The sequence below is a fragment of the Pholis gunnellus genome (assembly GCF_910591455.1).
Source record: "Pholis gunnellus genome assembly, chromosome: 13".
NCBI classification, from domain to species: domain Eukaryota; kingdom Metazoa; phylum Chordata; class Actinopteri; order Perciformes; family Pholidae; genus Pholis; species Pholis gunnellus.
In genome coordinates, this window is record NC_136540.1 from 23,041,386 (window position 1) to 23,062,107 (window position 20,722).

At 42.9% G+C, this 20,722-nt stretch overlaps 1 protein-coding gene across 2 annotated transcripts in view; it reads left to right on the top strand.

Annotated features, from left to right (window-relative positions):
- Positions 1-2,849: 2,849 nt before the first annotated feature.
- Positions 2,850-20,722, top strand: part of LOC306704555 (cell adhesion molecule DSCAM-like) — a gene marked incomplete at both ends in the record, with an annotated part of 90,338 nt that continues 72,465 nt past the window's right edge. For both annotated transcript variants that reach the window (XM_079170953.1, XM_079170954.1), the window contains one exon: positions 2,850-2,892. In XM_079170953.1, the coding sequence (XP_079027079.1) occupies positions 2,850-2,892 (43 nt within the window). The remainder of the gene's footprint in view (positions 2,893-20,722) is intronic.

Below are 20,722 nucleotides of genomic sequence, written 5' to 3' on the forward strand. Positions count from 1 at the left end.
AATAGGGATTGAGCTCTTTATGACCATGCAGAGCAGTGATTTTAATCCAATCCCTGTGCCCGAACGGTCCAGCAGGATGAACATCGAAGAGAATCATTTACCATATGGCTGAGTGATTGGACACAACAAGACAAAAAAAAGAGGCAATGAATCAACAAGACTGGTGAAGAACTCTCTGCTTTGTGCGCGCGTGTGTGTGTGTTTGGTCAACAGCACAAACCAACCATGTCTGTTGTGAATACGTTACATTTACTTGTTTGGATTTTGCTCAGTCTCGTGTATTTGCTCATGTACTAGCAATTAAATATGATTGTCTGAGTTTTTTTTACTGTTTTGCATGTAATCCAAGTATTTACACAACTTTTCTTCACTTGCATTTTTGACCGAAAAATAGGTGATAGAGAAAAAAAATGTTGTATATCACCAAAAAAAAAAAGGAATAAAACACCAAAGTGTGGATATCAATAGGTTTCAACGTGGAAGACAGTTTATCGAAAGACTTTCCTAATATTTTTTTGCAGACAGTAGGTACTATCACCGCCTGCAACTGGAGCAAAATGTGTTTGGTTTCTAATAATACTTTAAAGGGTAGAGGGGTGCTGAGAGTACCAGGCTGCTGACCAGCAATACAGCATCGAGTAGAGGAGGAGGAGGCGTGCACTTTACAATAAGCACCAGAGCTGGAAGACCAACAAACCCCCTCACTGCTTGGAGCCAGGGAGAATGACAGAGAGGGGGGGGGGATTAGGCAAATTCAACACAAACAAGAAAAACAACAATTTTGTTTTAATGTGTGAAAACAAAATCCCGCTGTCTTGGTTTTGGATGGTTGGCGTCGGCGATAATGATCTGTTTTATTTTGGGGGATGCCTGGCTAGAAGCGCCACGCAGGGCCCAGACAGGCGGTGACAGGTTCCTGTATTCCTGGTGCATACTCGTGTGCGGGGGTCTATGATGTGGACGCTAAGTCTAAGAGACAGACACTGTATCTGGGCGTGGGGGGGCTGAAGCCCGGCTCGTCTGCTACTGTATCTGAACATAAAAGGGCCACGCTAGATTCAAACAGTCACATGGCAGCGGATGTCGCCGCAGTAACCGTCGTGTCAGTGCCTTGAACAAAATCATTTCAAATTCTGCATAAAATGCCATCACAACACTGTACCTGAGAGACACAACATGGATTTTTAGCTCGATTCAAAATGTATTGTGTCCAAGTTCCACTCACGTTTGCTTAAATGATCATGAAAGAAATCTGCAGATTCAGCTTTGTTGTTCATTGATACATTTTATTATGGAGGTCACACCTCATTTAAATGAGATATTGACACCGTTCAATTTTCACATATTACTCTGACGCCTCCTCCTGTGTGGCTTGAATGGGGGGGGGGGGGGGCAAACTCATGCAAGGGGGCTGTGGATGTCTGACATGGCCGCTGTTTGATGCCCCCTGGTGCATTGGGGGGGTCGCTGCTTATAGTTGTCAAGGTCAATTAATGAATGCAGGCGAGAGGCTGTCAGGAGTCCCCCCAAAATGCCCCCAGGGCTCATAAATTATCCAGAAAACACATTAAAAGACAGGATCTGATCTCCTCCAATTAAGATAATTTAGCATTTATTTTCCCCTCACCAAATGCTTACACCGTATCCAGTCAGGTGTAGACTACACCCCTCCCTCTCCATCCCTCCCTCTCCCTGCCTCCCTCAGCATCCATCCTCCAGCTTGCTACACCACAGCAGCACCAGCAAACCAACCACAGAAGGATGTCCTGCATTGGCTAATTCTCTCCTGCTTATGTTAATGCAGTTTCCCCCTCTCTTGAGTGGGACACCTTGATCCTCCACCTCTGTGTTAAAACAAGAGAGATTTTTGTTTTGTTTTGTTTTGTTTTTGTCTCTAAACGCACCTTCAGAGGCTCAGCTGTGCGCCCCCTCATCCCCCCCACCCCTGCACCTTTAAGGCAATGGAGAGGGAGACAATCGGCTGCGGAGAAGGAGGCGAGGGTTTATTCCACAGTGCTCTGAGGCAGGGCAGGTTTTAAGCGCAGGGACCAGTGTGCGCAGTTTGTGTGTGCGGCTGCGGGGGGAAGATGCGTGTGCTTGTTGCTCGCCGGACGGAGAGAGGCGGCGAAGAGAGAATGAGTTTTCAGCGCAGCTAACAATCAACTCCACGCGCTTTTTAATCCTCGAAAAAAAATCCAACTTTTACGCATTTTTCCCCCCACATACCTGAGATGATATGCTCGGCCGTTTTCCGTGCGTAGACTTCTAAATTATTTATTCATTATTTATTGATTGTTTTCCGATTTTGGAGCATTTTTTGTTTTTGTTGTTTTTGTTTTGTTCTTTTAATTGTTTAACCGTGGAGTTACGTGCGCACAAAGGCAGTTTGTCCTATGCGTCTCCAGCCTCTGACTCAGCAGCAGCAGCAGCGGCACAGCTCACCTGGACCGGAGCGCACCGAGCCGAGCTCCCCCATGTTCCACGCAGAGCAGCGCTCCGACACGGGGAGACGGCTGCACTGAGGCCCGGCGCGGTGCGGTGCGGTCAGTCCAAAAAACAAGGGGAGACGCGCAGTTTGTGGATCATACACCATCTCCCACCGTAGCAGAAGACAATCAGCAGCAGGAAAGAAGCTCAAACCTCCTCCTCTTCATCTTCTTCCCAACGTGAAGGATTGAGAGAAAGAGAGGGAGAGAGGAAGGGAGAGGGAGAGAGAGATATTTGCAAGCTCCCCTTTCTTTCATTGCAATTGACTTGTTGAAGAAATAAAAGGAAGAAATAACAAGAAGAAAGAGTGCAGGGAGAGAGAGAAGAAAAAGCATAAGCTTGGATATTGAACGGAGCGGGGCATGTGGATATTGGCTCTTATCTTTTCCCAGTGCATCTTGAATGGTAGGTGCTGCATTTGTGCAAATTAAACTTCACGTGTTTCTTAAATTATCCCAGTGTACAAATATTGTCCTAAATAGCCAGTAAGCATTTCCATATTGAAGATATAGATTTCTTCTTTTCTTGTCGTGGAAATTTGAAGCAGGAACAGGCTGTTGCCATGTCCTGACAGGCAGTGGGGCTTTTTGTGGGTTTAGATAGTTACATCCACATGTATGAACGCTTAACCAATCGTGCATTTTCTTAACATTTAAGATTAGCCTTTTATCAAATGTAGACACACACAACACATACAGAGGGAGAGAGGAGAGCTGTAGGTTGAGTGTTAAGGTCTAGCCTGTACTGCATGAGGATCAGGGCATTTAAATGTGTTTGTTATTTTTAGTTTTCGTGCAATTCATTTTTTTTGGGGGGGGAATCCTAGGCCAAAAAATGAAACCTCTTAATTATTCTGTTTCCTTCTCAGTTCATACATGAAGGATTATTTATTGTTCCTCATTAAACTGCATTGGGCCTCAGCCTGGGTGCATTTTCCTACAACGTTTTTAGATGCTTAATGTGCATATTAACAGTTTGACTTTCACAGTTTCACACATTAATAATTATCCTTACGTGAATAATTGAGTTGTAACACATTTGCACCCACACCTGGTGTGTTCCCCATGTTTTTGTTATAAATCTTCAAACCTGCCTGTGAATTTCATTCAAATCACTCAATGAAATTGAAATAATTTCTTTCTGGACGTAAAAAAAAATTTCAGTTCAGAAGTCCTTAACCAACCATGTTAATGAAAAAATGTAGTATATTTACTTGCACGCTTTAATATGTGTACATGTTTTAAAAATATATATAATTTCAGGTATTAAATAACTTGCACATCTGATTGCATGTTTGCATGCTTTCTGTTAGATCTGTCGAGAGTATTCTTCGAAAAGGATTACTTAGGTTGGCTGTGCTTTTTTTTCTGGCATTGCACCCGCCATATTAGAAGCACAGACATGGAGTCATTTTGGATTGGAGAAAAAAAAAATAGACGAGCCCTTATCACCCTTGCCCAAGTCCACATCTCGCAAAACGCATCCAAATCCTCTTTTGTGCACAGTGAATCCCTCAAAAGATATGTTTGATAGGTGGCGATTGTGTTTTTGGACTAAGGGTGACAGATTTTTTACAGCGGATACAAGAAGGGTGTGTGAGGAGGGGGGGGGGGGGGGCAATAAGGAGGACAAGGGGCTGTGGGGTAGGGGGTGGGATGTGCGCGTGTTGGGGGGCAGAAATGAGCTCGAAAGAATATTGGGGGTATTTAGAAGACCTTTTTAAAAGGTAGACGAAAAACGAAAGAGGTTAAAAAATCTAAATTGGACACAATGTAAACTGAGAGTAGAGGGCGATGCGTCAAGCTAAGATGACAGGAAAACCATTTTGTGGCCATGCTGGAGGGTTCAATGAAGGCAGTGGTTATTTATAGGAGAGAATGGAGTCAAAGCGGTGACGGTTGTATGGCAAAGACCCCTTTTCTGTGATTGAGGCGAGACAATTTCAAGAAACAGAGGACACTGATGTCCGCACGGTGCTGTGCTGAAATCTCTGTTGGCTGAGAACGATCCATTGCTTTGCTTGTTGAATGGCTTTTTTCAGTCTCTTTGGTCCAGGCAACAGCGTTGCAAAATGGCTGCTGCTAGAGACATCTACATGGAAACTTTGAATGGCAGCAGCGGCACTTGTGATTGTGATGAACGCCACATTTGTGGCCACGGCCGATGTCGCGTCATTCATATATCGACAGACTCGAGGCTCATTTGACACTGACCTTTTCTATTGATTCAGAGATTCAAATGTTTTTGTGGTAGCAATTAGAATTACCCAGAGTGCATTATGACAATCCTCTTTGTATTTTGTTCCTTTCTGCGCCACGCTAAGTCGACTGCAGGCAGAATAAAAGGGCCGCGATTGCTGATCTTCAACGGTATTCTCTCTGCTCCACACCCCCCCACACACCCCACACCCCGAACAGACCTGCAAAGATTAGCCTTAATGAGCAGCTTCATTTTGCACCTCTTCTGGACACGTAGCAAGGAAGGCTTTTAGGGCTCTGGTCCAGTGCGGGCTGCTGAGGTTGTCTCTATGGAGACCTGGGTAATGAGTGCTGCTGCAGTGTGGGCTCTGGGCTTGAGCAACACTGCACTCTGTTCAGGTGACCCTGGCAATGCTTCCTGATAGATTTCAGCCCTTCTCTCTGTCTCTGTCTCTGTCTGTCTCTCTGTCTCTCTCTCTGTCTCCCTCTCTCTGTCTCTCTCTCTCTCTTTCTCTCTGTGTTAATAGTTCTGGGAGTCGCATTTCAATTCATCACTTGGAATCTGATTGAAAAGACTCAATTGCTCAAATGCTTAAATTGATTTTTGTCAGTTTAGTATTTTATGACTGTTTATGTAGGTATTGATATTTGCGTTGCCCATCCGTAGAATATATAGAATAGAAGATTACAACCACTGCTCTGGCTTTGCAGCGGTCATTTATGTATAGTATCAACTGTGCAAACTCCATTTTGCTCTGAATTGGCGTTTGCCAATTTGAGGACACATTTGCAAGCTCATCTACAGTAGATATAAACAATTCACCGCTGTAGAGAGTAAAATCTGCTGTAGAGTTCACTTCAGTGGTGCTTGAGCTTTTAAAGTGCTCTGGCAGAAGTGTCTATTAAAACCTAAATGGAATGGGAACAACGTATTCCAGTTATGAAGAGATGAAATTGGGGGAATGGCATGTTGTTTTTGCTCAGCTACGCTGGGGGGGGGGGGGGGGGGGGGGGGGGGGGATCTGACACATGCTCAATTGGACGCTAATAAGCTGTGTAAATATACAGCGAAGCTCCTCAATTGGCTCTTAGTATCATTCTGTGCATGTGTATTTTTAGCTTGCAGTTTAGGATGACGAGGGGCTGCCGGAGAAACGGTACCTCCGCTTATTAAAACATAAGCATTTTCAGTAAGACTTGATCCAGACTTTAAACATGATTAATGTGGGAGCAGAATTTAGTTTCTTTCCACATTTTCTTCCCAGTTCAGATCATCATAGCAACAAATCAAACACAGAAAACAGTGGAGCATCTGAATACCTGTCATCAGCAGTTAGACTGTTCACTTTGATCAGGAGTAACGAAGGCACGCCACTGACCCTGATGAGGACAGAGATTAGAATCAGTCAAGCACAGAGAGGTGAGGTGGTTTCACAATGAAGATATCACACATGTGGACTTCATTCCACGGTGTGTATCCATATAATTATACCACTTAAGGGCAACTGATTGATTTTAATATCTGCCTGCAGTTTACTGGGTCTGGAAAGATGGTGGGGAAAAAGTAAATAGGGACTTAAAAAATGAAGTTTACTTAATTAAATTCAACCTTTCCCTAACCTTAACCAAAGTGCTTTTGTCTAAAACTAACCAATCAGTAGGCGAACCCTGGTCTCCAGTGTCAAAGTGCACTTGATCACCCACCATCCACTCGAACACATCGAACAACATGTCTTTGGTGGGTTTCACAGAAACGTAGCACCGCCTTCACTCAACCAGTGAACATAATTCGGGCAGAGATTATGTTTGTATTCGGCTAGTTTGCAGTTTACTTACTCAACGTTCATTGAAATGTCTTTTTTGAACATTTGTCCAGTCTTCAAGAGGAGTTTGACCATTTGTCGATGCTTACAAAGTTTGCTGCTATTTCATTGTTTTGGCCAATTATGGCCAGTCAAAACAGCGTTGCTTAGAGGTCACATTAAGGCCAGTGGGAAACTAGGTCTGTGCAGCCTTTGGTATACATCTGTCACTTCACATAGAGCCAGGACGGGGTTGACAGAGCCACAGCAACCCGCATCAGAAAACAACTACTGAGCTCAAATCCTCGGCCGCACATTAATATCAGCACACCAGTCACCACAATATAGGCCACCGAAAATGCTTTGATTGTTCTTTTTAGGTAAGTCGTAGAGATGTCTTGTTTAAGGCCTGGCATGTATTTACTGATCCATTTATGTGTTCAACCCACATCTTTAGCATTCCATGTTATGATCATTTTCAATCACCAAGTATTTCTTCACTTTAATACAGAAACACTTTAAATGTCCTGAATATTTTAAATGATGTTTCACAAAGAATTAGTAACACATTTATTAACATGTAATCTGATTGTTTGTATTTAGGTCAGAGCTTTGATTTCTTGTTGACTTTATATTTCAGGCACCTAAAGGTGTTCAAGTCAAGTTTGTGTTTTGTCTTGATTATCAACTAATGTTATGCATCAGGATTAATATTAGTAACATGCTGTTTTTACGGAATCACTAATCACACCAGGATTTGTCGGTGCCATCGGGTCAAGATTTTTTTGTGCCGCTCCACTGTGTGTGCTTACGCCTTGGCCGACGAGAGTAGACTCAAGCATATGTTAATGGTTGCACATTGAACTGTTAAAGGTTTCATTTAACCCAGACCAGAATGCTTAAGGAGATGATAGTGTGTAGTGAGGCAGAAAAAGAGGAGGAAGAGAGGGGGGAAGAGGGACAGCGAGTCAGCGTGTGTTATGCAGTATCTAAAGCTCAAAGAATCATATCAAATCTGCCTGATCCATGATTCCATGCAGAAACCAGGCTATTTCAGACACTTCCATATGTATCCGACAGTCATATTGTTCTGCACCGATTAAGACTCAACGATCTTTATTGTACATCCAATCGGAAAAAGCCGAGGCTTTTACTTTATCATTTCGTCCAGTTAAAGCTCACAGTGCATACTGAGTGCCACAATCTACTTTAATTGGTACAAGTCTTTGCACTTGTACGTATGCAAGGTTAAATAATGTCAAAACAAAGCTTTGTACTGGTTTTGCTGACGACAATCCGTGATGCAACGGACAAGAGAACAGTGTGATTTATTAAATGTCAGGAAAGATATGAAGTTGAATTTAATAAGGTCAAAGCAAATGGGGTAGAAAAACGCTCTGCCATCATTAGAAAGCCAGATACGAACAGCTATTAAGAGACTTCCCAGCTTGTGAATGTTTTATAGATAAAATGAACATTGTAATAGGCGCTTACCAGAATCTGGCATTCATATACTGTACATCAGTGATTGACCAATGCTAACTACTATTCAGTGAGCTAGCAAAGCGTGGGACCAGAATTCCTTTGGCTTTTTGTGGGACATGTATTTCCAGTGTTCTTGTGTAATAGTACAATGGGTGAAACAGTATTGTTGAGTAAAAACAAGTGAGTTTTTTGGCATCCGTTTACGGGGCCGATGACTTAACAAGATGACAATTAGTTGTGTTGTTCGTGTCTGTAGGCGTTCACCATTAAACAGGGCAGCAGGTTCATGCTGTGGACTCAAAGGTACAGCAAGACGTAAGCGAGGTGGAGCTCAGGTTCTTCTAGAAGTAAAGGCCAATGCTTTGTGCTCATTGTCTAGTTTACACTTGATGTCTGACATTAACGATGGAGATGGTACAAGCAGGCAAATTTTATTTTTGTATGTCTAGAATCTAAAAACCAGATCTACTCAGACCCCTACAAGGACAACCCACTGCAACTATTCAATAGCAGAGGAAGCTCTGCGAAGATATAGGATGAAGAATCAGGGGGCTTTCCTCTCAAGCTTTCCGCACATTATGCGTCACGTTTATACATACGCAATTTGCAATAATAATTCATGTTTACTGGCAGCACAGGCTCGGCATCGGGGTGACATTCAGAAAGTGACGCGAAATGGGCAAACATGGTGCTTGACCTTACGCCACAGATCAGGGTTTGTGTGTGTCTAACCAAATGATTTTACTTGCCTGAACCCTCATCACACTCTAGTGGCCTCAAGCCAATGTTCTTCAATCAAAGCCACTATTTCTGGAAGCTCCGTATCTCCGGTCAGAAGAGGTGCAAAATGCTTGATTCTGATGGAATAAAAAATTGAGAAATGATGGGGAATTGGCAAATTTTGTAACCTTCTGTGATTGCTTTTACCTTGAAGATATCTGAAAGAATATGTCAGAGGTTGACGTTCTGCATGAGTTCAATGTGAATATGTTTGTTGAATAGGTGGTGCTCCATTATCCCCCTCCCCAGAAATGTGTTTTTCTAATGCTAAATGTTACATTATGATTGTTATTGTGTGGAGAAAAGTTTGGTCCCTTGGGTCACAGAATGGTTGCCAAACAACTCCTACAAAGACTTGGATATAGACGCCTGTCTGCATGCACAGAGACGGCATCCTTATTTTATTACTTTGTCTGTATATCTCTGAGAAGAAGTGAGTAAAGTAGTGACCCAAAGATCCTATTGCTTAGTACAGCTGCGTACTGTATGTATTGTAAGATGGTGCTCTGTGAGCAGGTGCTACTGCTCTACATAAAAACATGTCAACTCAATAAAGGCCTTTAACTACCATAACAATAACCAAGGATATACAACACAAGCATTTGCATATCTCACATAGCAGTGTTTGTCATCATCTTCTGGTTATACTTCCCATGATAAATATTAGTTATGGACTTATTATATTTGATGTTATTATGTCTCATTATATTTATATCAGTGGCATAAAATGGTCTGTTATATCACTCATTGTCCAACAAAAGTGGTTTGTGACAACCCTATTGATACCGTATCACTAACGAGACACTATATATCAGTGTCAACTGTACCGAGAAGCTTTGTGGTACGACTTTGAGTAAGATTCTCGCTGAGGTCCAAAGGTTGTAGCCTTTAACAGAGGGTCTGCTGTCACTTTGTTCCTGCGAGATGTAGGCTCTCTTGCATTGCAAAGATTAATACTCACCTTATTTTCTGCAATTCTTTAGAGATCGAATTTATAAAAAATATTTTAAAAAATACTGCTGTCTTTTAACGGTTCAAACAACATGTAATTCATGCCATTGTTGATTTGTAAATTGCTACTTGTGTGTAATACATAATTTATATACTTTAGAATTTTTGTTCCTCAATTACAAACTCAAGAATGATTTCTTAACAAGTTAACAAGGCCAATAAAGACCAATAACCCAGCTATTTCTTTTCTATTTTCCCTCTTCATAATACCCTGACCTTGCCTTAATAAGACACACATATAAAAGATAATGTTTTCAATGTAGATATACAATTAGCCTAAGATATGAGCGCACTGTTTTCCGTGTACGTGGGCAACGAGGCCTGTAAACTGATAAATGAGACTATTCACAAAATTAATTCATCAACAAAACTTTGGTAAAAAAAGGACAAAAGGCTTCAATCAAGATACTTAAAATGTAATTAGTAAAAGCAGGTGCATTCTGAACGTGAGGTCCCTTTGCAACAAAAAAAAGGTAGAGGTGACCTGGAACTGGAATAACAAATCATTGGTTCAAATACCAGCGTGATGCTCTATGGGAGCTGGGTGTGGCTTCATTGGGTGGAATACAGAGAACAAGAATACAAAAATATATGAAATTGAACAAAAAACATAGTGATGATACATGTTATTTTATTTTTTATGAAGAAAATAAATGAATATTAAACTGTAAAAGCCTTTCCTGGAAAAAAAAAAGAAAAAAATCTAGAATCTGGATCTCACTTTGCAATTTCTTCCCCCTGTGGCTGACTGCTGGACAGATTCATTAGGCGTAACCAAACCGTGCTGATTAGCATTCAGAATCCAGCTCTGTTCCTGTAGCCCCGAATGTGTAACATTTTCAAACATTATGGCGAATGTTTCATTAAAGTGTTGCTCGCTCCCAGCTCCATTCCGCTCCAGTCTCCACTCTATCAGGCCTTCCCCAGAAGTGATTATGCTAATTGCTGTTTGATCAGATGATTAAATTATAATTTGATTAATCCCGGGCACTAAACGCTCTGAATACGTTGATGTGTATTTTGCTGCCTGGCAGTGTTTGCAGAGCCCCCCCCCATCACCAGCCAAGCTGTCTGATACACACAACCCAGGTATGGGACAGGGAGAGATGTATGTAAGGCTACACGGGGACGTAGTTATGAACAGGAACGAAACCCTGTTTTTTTTATGGAAACATGATGATTAATAAAGGCTCACTCTCGAATGTGTGTAGATTGAGTGCGGCTCTAATGCAGATCGCTGCCATTCTCTCCCCATTGCCTGTCCCTGCTACTCTCAATTGGCTGTGTATCCATCAGGGTGATTTATAGTAGCGCTGCATAGACGGGCTCCTGTAGGACTAAAATGAGGGTCCTATGCTGTATGCCCACTGTAGGACTCAATGCCCCTCTGGCATCTCAAGGTGTATTTTTAGTTTGGACGATTCCTCTATTCCAGTCTTGTTATTATGTTTATATTTGAAGGTAAATGAAAGGGTTAAAGTGAAAATATTCTAAGTACACATCTGAATAGATTGGCTCACTATGTGTTTGCATCGTAGCAATAAGGGAGGGCTCTCTCCTGCAGTGGGGTTACTGAAGATGAAATACTCTCGCCTGTGAGGCAAATGGAGGGCTGTTGAGGGGAGTGGAGGCAGGGATGGGGGAGAGTGTTGGGGGGGGGGGGGGTTCTGAGGCAGAAGAGGATGGCTGTGGGCAGAAAGACAACCGTGTCTAGTCATCTGACCCACAATCCCATTTAACCCCAGGACTTTGATTTGCCCTCCACTGTCAACTGCTTATTTCGCCTCTTTGTTTCTCTCCTGCAAATGGCTTTTTATTTTCACCACCTCGAGATGATGCAAAGCAACACGGCAATTCCTACCGCAGCCTCTTTCAGAGCCACAGAGAAAAAAAAAAATATTTTAATATTTTATAGTCCTATAGTCCTTCGTTTTAACCATTTTGATGCAATTAAACCATAGGTTTTCTTGTAATAACTAACAAGGCAGAAAACACTGCAGTGATAAAGATGTAAGCACATGTATTCTACATTCTTCTCTATAAATCCTGTAACTAAATATAAGTAAAACGAGGGGCGAGGGCAGCACTCACACTTTTGCATACAGAAAAGTGTCTTTGCATGGACATTACATATTTCCGGTAGTGGTGCTAGATGCACCTAACTGCAAAATAGAAGTGCTAAATGTATTTTCTTTGGAAGAATAATGTATTTTGCATGTTTTGAGACTCTATTCTAGAAAAAGCTAACTCTCATCCAATTGTACGCCGTTACAGCATCTCCCTGCTTCCCCTGATTACTGGTCCAAAACCTCAAACAAGGCCCAAGGAACTAAAGCTGATGTATGTGTTTTCTCAAATCCCACACACTTGTGATGGTGGGGGGGGGGGGGCCTTTCACGGAGCTTTTGGCCGGCCTGATGGTGCAGCTGCAATGATCGGACAGAAATATGTCTAAATGGACCCACATCTGGCAGAGATGGACGCTTTTTATTGAACAACAAGTCAAACTAAACAACGGCAGACAGCCTGAACATATCAGTGCTGCCCGAACATTTCCCGGTCACATATATTTGCCCGGTGTTTGCTCACCAGCCATGTTGCATTTTTAGCTCTCAGTCATTCATGTCACCATGTTTCGTCACCGCTCGCCTTCAGTCATACGTCAAATCGAGTCAAATTTATTTATGGGAAAGTAATTTAAGGAAAAAAACGGATTAGTCATGAAGCGCATTACAGAGTTCTTCATACAAGTGCACATTAGAAGAAAAAGCATTAAAAGTGTTTTTAACGGCAAAGACCACAATTAAATGTAGAATTCAATACGTTACGTTAAAGCTGTTGCTCTGCTGCAGTGTTGGAACCCTCACAGCAGAAATGACATAAAAATCTGCTCAGATTATTTCAATATTGTAATTATTCTAATCGTGAAACGTATGTATCGGCTATAGGCTCCTGTGCCGTGTTACAGTATAATATGTAGGCGATCCTCAAGCTGTCTGCCGTCCTCCTTCAGCTAATCTCCTCGCTCATCCCCCCCACTGAGTTTAATGTCCTCTCTCTCAGCTCACCTGAGCTCCAGCGCCTCTCCCCCTCTCTCCGGCTATCAGCTCAGTCACAGTTGCACTTGATAGTACAGCGAGCCCAGGTGGGAAGGAATTTTAGCGAAACGGAAATAATGCCTCTCCTGCACTCTCTAAAAGCATGCACACAGTGGACATTGTGCTACATAGGAATCTGAGTCAAGTACTGCACAACTGTTCAGGCAAGAAAAGTCAATAACTAACAGCTCCAACTACAGATCCCCTCACTAAAAAAGACCAGGACTGAAAATGTGTCATTGTCTCTTTATAGGTAGCTATATTTTCTAGTTATGTAAAGCAGAAAGGAACATTTTAAAATGCTAAAGCTAAAGGAAAAGTGAACATTTCTGGAAATATGCTCGTTCCTGTTCTTGCAGAGAGCTACTGTATGATTTATATGTCATACTGTCTGTATGGTAAATATGAAGCTACCGCTAGGAGCTCTTTAGCTCAGCTTTGCGCTGGCTTTGTCCAAAGGTAAAAATAAATCAGAAATCAGCACTTCTGAGGCTCACTGAGTACTTGACTTTAACGTTTGCAAGTCTGCAAGTGGAATACCTGATGCAGTTGTCTGATCAGGCTAGTGAAAAATAAATGTGATCTTTATTATTAGGGATGCCCGGATTGATCAGCAGATACGTATGCAGCTTTGAATTGTTGTACTCTCGTGGCCAATTTGTTTTTAGAGGTTTTAGAAACAGGAGGTCTTAAAAATCTTCATTTGAGTAAATGTTTTTCCAGCCAAATTTAAATTGTTTAGAGGATATACAACCTTAGTTTCTTTATAATGCATGAAATACTTGACTGCTTTCTTTACAGGGCTTGTACAAAGGCAATAAAGTAGCCCATGAATATGTGATATTAGTTTACAGATAATTACAATTCCCCCTCTGCATTGTGGAGGTTGGTTTACTGTGTTTTCCCCATTACACTCGTTGTCTTTTAGCTTTTTCACAGAACATTTTGTTCGTACGCCCTCTGGCATTTCACAGAATAATGCAACGAACAGCGCACCTCGTTGATCACGTGCCATCTGTGGAGTTAAAACAAAGCTTAATTGTCCAAATCCCTATTTATTCATTTTTAATAGGTCCAAAGTTTATATGTTAAACCTTGCTAGTTTAAAACTAAAACGTAAAAACAACAGATTGCAGTTAGTCAGGGTTACATTGCCCATATAAAGGCACAACAGTGCTTTGAACTGCATGCTGACAGAAGAATACTAACATGCTCACAATGTTCAGCATCACAACTGTCCAATACGTGAGATATTTCAGTCTGGATCAAAGTGGAGGACTGACAGACCAACGTAACTGTTTGTAGAGCCACGTCGCTAGCATGGCTTTCAACCTGCTTGGGAAGAAAACGGTGATTATTTATGATTAGTTTGTTCAGAAGACAAAAACACATGTACTGTACATACATGAGCAGGGTGTGTTCTGGGTTTTAACATGGCTCTGTAATGCAATATGTGAGCTGACTGCTGTGGCTCCTGGAACGAAACCGACGTCTACATCAAGCTCTGATTCACACTTTGATATTCATGTGGAATATATATTAGAAGTTGCTACGTTCGGGAACGTCCTGCTATTTCAACGCCGTGTCTCTCAGGAAGGCTAATGGAGCATTATGAATGTCTCATATGGTTGTTTTTACCTCTTTTGCTTCTTTCCCTTGATGTGCCTTTGCATATTAGCTTCAGCGGCAGCAGCTGGAGTTTGTTTACTCGCTCTCAGGACTTTCCCTCCTCAGCCATCTCTCTCTTATTTCTCTCTCTCTGTCTCTCTGTCTCAGTTGATTTGCAGTATTAGTCCATTTCCACCTCGGTGATGTAACTGATTAAGGTCTTCAAAGCGCCCCGTCTGTGGGAACTCCCACCTCTACCGTTTGGCGCTCATGTAAATGAGCGTTCATATGCATCAACTAATCCACTCCACGGCGACTCTCATCTCGCCCTCCGGAGAGTTGACATCAGAGGAGGGTATCATTGGTTTTACATAGCGGCTGCGTGGCACTGAGCGCGCTGCTCAACATTATTCATGAGGGCAAAATGGGAGCCGGTGATTTGGGAGTGCGAGGGGAACCCGGGCTCTAAGATCTGCGCATCTCGGATCGGCGCTGCACTCCTCTCTATGATTATTGTGTAAGCCCCTAGGGCAGGAGAGGAGGGGGCTCGGATGCTTACTCGCTGTCATCACGAGGCCCTCCCGTCCCCCAACCCCCGTCCCCACTATCCCTCCTCCTTTTGCGACCCCCCCCCCCCCCCCCCCCCTAGCCCCCACTCTCCACCCTCCCTAGGCAGTCTCTGCAGAGCTCTGCCTTAATTACCTGCATCGGCTGCCATGAGCTGTCAGTGTGGCTCAGTGCTTGTTTGCCCCCTGTGGAGTTGCCCTAATGTCTTGATGCCCTGGTACCCACCGTAGCACCGCAGACATCTCTGACCTGGCGGAGGCCACACCGTGGCTGAGAGCCAAATGGACTCTTAACGTTTAAACACATCAGTGGCATTGGGGCGGGTGCAGTGGCTAATAGCTAATTCAATGTGATGAAATCAGAGGAGAAAAGGTGAACGTCAGAACGCCATCGCCGAGAACAAAACAGTGAGCCAGCACATTGTGTGATAATGGCGAAGCACCAATGACTTTTTGTCATTTTCAACAAGAAAACAAAAGGCGCCCAAGCCCATTCATCGAAGGTTGATTAATGGTGTTTGGTTGAGGTAAACACAGGCTGAGCAAAAAGCCCCTCTCATCAGCGGGCTAATGCATAGGCCTATTTATGTTGTGTGTTGGTGGGACCTGTATTGATCAGACATTTACTTAAATAAATTGCCTGGGTGATTTGGAAGCAACCGCTGATGGGCACCGTCGTAGTGGAGCATCACGGGTCTTACTGAACACACAATACCGGGGGAAATAAAAGGCTTGTTTGTTTATTCTTTTGGAATCGGGATATTATTGAGTATTTTTGCAGCCGGTGCCCACTCTCACAACACTCTCTGGAGCAACTCCTCACCGTCTCACCTGTCAGCCATGTCAGCCCTCTATGTATGTGGGGTGCTTCCAGACATTAACGCCCCCCCCCCTCCACATCCCTCTGATACGCCCGCGTGCACTCTCCTTGACCAAAGTGTGTCTGGTGCCCTTGAGCTCCAAACGCATCAGCAGAGGCTCCACAACCGCGGAGGATCGCATTAGGAGTCACCTGCAAAATCCACGGTTCGAGGCTTCAGCACGCCCAGCCACCAATAGGTGCTGACATGTGGGACTGTGCCAAGCATTATTTCGCACTGCAAGAAGAAGGGACCTTCACTAACCCAACATGACCCCCCCTCCCCTCTTCCTGCCCCCGCGCTTTGCTCAGACCAAAAACACAGGAAAAAAGAGAGAGTGCATCTATTATACATTTATGGGATTCATAATTAAACAATATCACTTTTTCCTCTTTGTGGTTTTGGCTCATGGAAAGCTGATGTGCTCTGGCACAGGCAGGCATATGGTGACTGCTAGTGAGAGTGTGTGTGTGTGTGTGTGTGTGTGTGTGTGGGGGCATGATAGTCATGGGAGTGCATTCGTTTTCAGCATATACTACTGTAATGTGTGCGATGCCAAAGCCGTACCAGACTGAGACTGAGATAGAATGACTCGTCGGATTTGTACAGTTTGTACATTGGTGGAATTAAATATAGAGATAAGAATGCAGCAACAAATCTCAGGAACCAACTTTAAAGAAAAAGGAGGTATAGAAACAGCCCAATCATAGTTTTTCAGTGCGCTCAATAAGCCGCCGTGACATCTTAAGAGAATACTTCATTTTTACAGTAAGATTCAGAAAACCAGCACGATCAACAGAGACAGAAACCCTTTGAGATGCGGACCAAAGCGTTGCAGACTGCAGTCTTAATCTGCCAACCGGGCTGACGTCTCACCGACCATCGATAGGGTCCACATAAATCTTTCATCTCCCATTTCAAGACTCAGCCTGCTCTTGTTTTGATCTCACCCAGCATTATCACTAGCTCCTCAAACGTGCGGCCTCTTCAGTCTGCAAAAACAATGCATTTCACATCTCCGAGATGCGCATTTGTACGTGTTACATTTTACTATTCTATGACAGCCGTTAATGAGATTATTTTTATTTAACGGTGCCGTACACAAACACACTTGATGACAGCTAACAGCCACCCACATACTGTCTCCTTTGCTTGCAAGCAAGCAGTATGATAAATTAGGCCGGTTTGTCTTGGGCTATTTATTTCCAACTGAATATTCATGTCATATCCTGGCAAAATACAAATTCTGTTTCTGTAATTTCTGCTTTATTAAATAATTGTGAAAGGAAATGAAGTGTGAGGAGTCAGTGTCTACCATTAAACTGATTTGAATGCACTATTGGATAAGTGGTCCAAGTTGGGTAACGTCTGATTTTTTTTCGAAGGTGCTAAACATTGAGAGCGGGAGCATTTCTGTTGCCTCCACAACCTTGTGCCGGTTGAGCCGGCTGCTCGCAGCTAACTGTGATAACAGCGGTAACAGAGCAAACGTGTCATAAGGTGTTTGCTGCTATATTAAAGCTCTGAATAATAAATGTAGCACCTTTTAAATCAAATCACTTTACTAGACAGCATCCCTTTGCTCTTAAACCAGGACACAGCAGAGTGTATTCTCTGTTTTCCAAACATTTTAGGGCTGCACTGCTTTTTCAGTCGCAGGGACTCGTGAAGGTCCAGCGGCCGGTAAAAACAGATCAGCAGCAGAGTCGGTCAGCGGGCAGCGGAGTGCGGTGTGACTTCCTCTCTGGCATGCGTTGTTTGTTTTGCACCTGCATCCCGGTGTAAAGGTGGAGCGGGTCAGAATGTGAGAGACGGGACCAGAGGAGCGTGAAGGAGAGATGAAGGTGACTAAAGAACGCAGAGCTCGGAGAGAAAGACAGTGAAGAGAAAAGGAATAAGGATAAAAAGTATTCATTTGAAGGAGGCTGTGGGACACAACTGACTCGGAGCACGTCTTTGACCTCTTGTCATGGCATCTCTCCTGTCCTCCCTTTTCTTTACATTCTCTTCCAGTCTATCTCTGTTAATAGCAGCCCACTCGTCACCCGTCGGAGTGCTTTCCAGCTTTCCCGCCTCCCCACTCAAACCCCGCCCCCGCTGTTTTCCATGGCACTGTGCTGAAAAAATACAAGCACTCCCACTGTATCTATTTGAACCGTTGGGATCTGGCATGGTTTTGCGTCCATCAGGCTTTCTAATCTGAAGGAATCAGCCACCCAGAAGTGGGTGGTGGTGGTGGTGGAGGTGGAGATGGAGGTGGAGGTGGTAGGGGGGGGTCTCAATTTTTTATGAGTTGGTGCAAAGCGAATCGAGACAAAAGCAGTTAGGAGGCAGCCTCTCTTCTTCGCCCAGTCACCTTTCAAACACGCTCAGACCGGAGGCTGCGTGATGGTTGTTTGTTTTGGTTCACAGCCACCATCACACTGTTAAAACCTCCTGTTCTACTTCCACCATCAACAGCTGTTAATGGTGGGGTTCAAATACAAATCATGCGTTATTATTTCATCCTTTTAGGCACAAATGGTAGCTTTGAATTTCACCGCTATTTACCTTACTTCATTTTCACTGTATTTTTTTAAACTTTTTAAGCTAAAAGGAGAAGACCTGTTTGTGGAACAAAACAGATAATGACTTAAAGAGATGAACAATGAAAAAAACATATTTAACATTACTGTAATGTGAAATACTAATACACAGGTACACAACTGACTACTGCCAACCCATAGTTTCACTGTGACACAATCGTACTTCATTAAGAAAGAAATATAAAGACATTGTTTTTCTTAGCGTGCATATTTAATGAACTAAGATAAGTCTTTAGATTATACAATTTGTGACAGTGGCTTTCAAAATCAATAAAAATCAGCTACTGCATAGTATAGTATGGATGATGTAGTGTATTGCTAATTGCCTGTAACTACAAGGATTCAAACGGTGTCACAATAACAGCCGCTTGCCAGCCGCTCTGTCTGTTATGGAGCAACAGTCACACGGTGGCTCCCTGCTATTCCTAACAGATGCTGAGATTTTATGATCATCTTGATGGCAGATTTTCCTACTTAAGGAAACCACTGACAAGCTGTTACTCTGTGTTTACAAGTAAATTAACTCTCGATAAGCTCTTTATGTATCATTATGGGTAGTGAAACATTTAGAACGTCCCTTTTTTTGCTTGTACTTCACGATTTATGGCGTTTTCGCCGATGCTTTTTTTTGTATATGTGCTGCATTAGTGCAGCTACGTTAAACCCGTTAGTTTAGCAAATGCATCATTTTGAGGAAATAAGAAATAATGATAAAAGTAATTTGAAGGTTAATGCTCAGAATGGACCCACGCTTGGTCTTTGCAACACATTCTAAAGGAACCCTTCAAACTGATGATTGATCGTTGTAAGAGTAGCTCGGTTAGTAATGTGATGTCATGTAAGACTACAGTTATTTATCTGCGCGTCAACTACAACACAGGATCGACTGACACAATGTACACACAAAATACAACCTCACATGCACACTTGGATGCAAACACACTGTCGTCAGGTTACTCATGTATTGGTAAAATGACACCTGAATGTTTAAGGTTCAGGTTCTAGCGAGGCCAAAAAACGGCAATCAATAATAGAAAAATCCTCCAGAACGTGACATGTGTCGTGGCTCCTCTGCTTTATCTCACCTCCTCTTGGATACGGAGCTACAGTCTTATAGCCGTCGACAGCTACAACTGTCTGCCTCTCAACACCTCCAGGCCTGGCCCTCAGAGCACCGCATGTGTGAAGTGAGTGCCTGCTAGAAATGCGCGGAAACATGTGTACTCTGCAGTGTTTGTTTGTCTTAACAGGTTGAACGACCGGTGGGTGGAAGTGGCCGGTGATTTGAGCTCGCTCATTAGGAATTTATGAAGCGCTAAAATGTTGGGTCTCCGGGGAGGGGGGATTGGCAGCTGTCGCACAGGCAGGCTGGCGACAGGAAAGGGAGAGCGGGCCCACAACACAGACAGCAGAGGCTGAAGAGATACAGTAGAGATGCCTGAAATATTTACAGTCGGTGAGGGACTTTTAAACTTTAAAGGTCCACACTGTACATCTTTTTTTATTATAAATATTATCACATGATCATTGTTTGTTCACTGTAGAATCATCATTTTAAAATAAGCGTTCTGAATGAATTGTTTATCCATGAAAGATACTTTCATATTTTTGTTGCAGTACCAATCTGCCACTGCCTTATAGAGACACAATTTAATCAGATCTAATCTTTTCAAGCATAAGATTTGAATCACCAACTTCATAGCTAAAGAAGCTTTCGTGATGACAGTGCTGCAGTAGGCAAAACTCTACATTGGGGCCCATCAGTGTGATCGCCCTGAGAGACGTCTGAAGAAAACCCACAGCAATAGAAATACCACAAGGAAATGAAGAAAACATAACTAGCATTAAGACAAAAAATGCTGCATAGACATTTTTAATTAGCAAATTGACAAAAACATACATTGATACATTGACATGCAGTACATGTAAAAACAGATATAGAATAGCAAGCACAAACATCTCATTTACGAGATCTCATTCGTGCAACTCAAACAGCCACACACGTATATTACTTTTACGAACGCTTTCACATTACTCTGCGCAGAATATCTCTGCTCACGCGAGCAAAATTGCAGCCTGCAAGGAAAAACCATGCTCTGAGTGCGAGGAGCGAGGTACACCTACCTCAAACCTACGCAGTCCAATACTGTATAACCAGCCTACCTTCATTGCTATCATTTCTCAATGAAAACTGAAATCTATAACCTTCTAGAAGGTGTATTAGACCTCATTTGTGTTAATG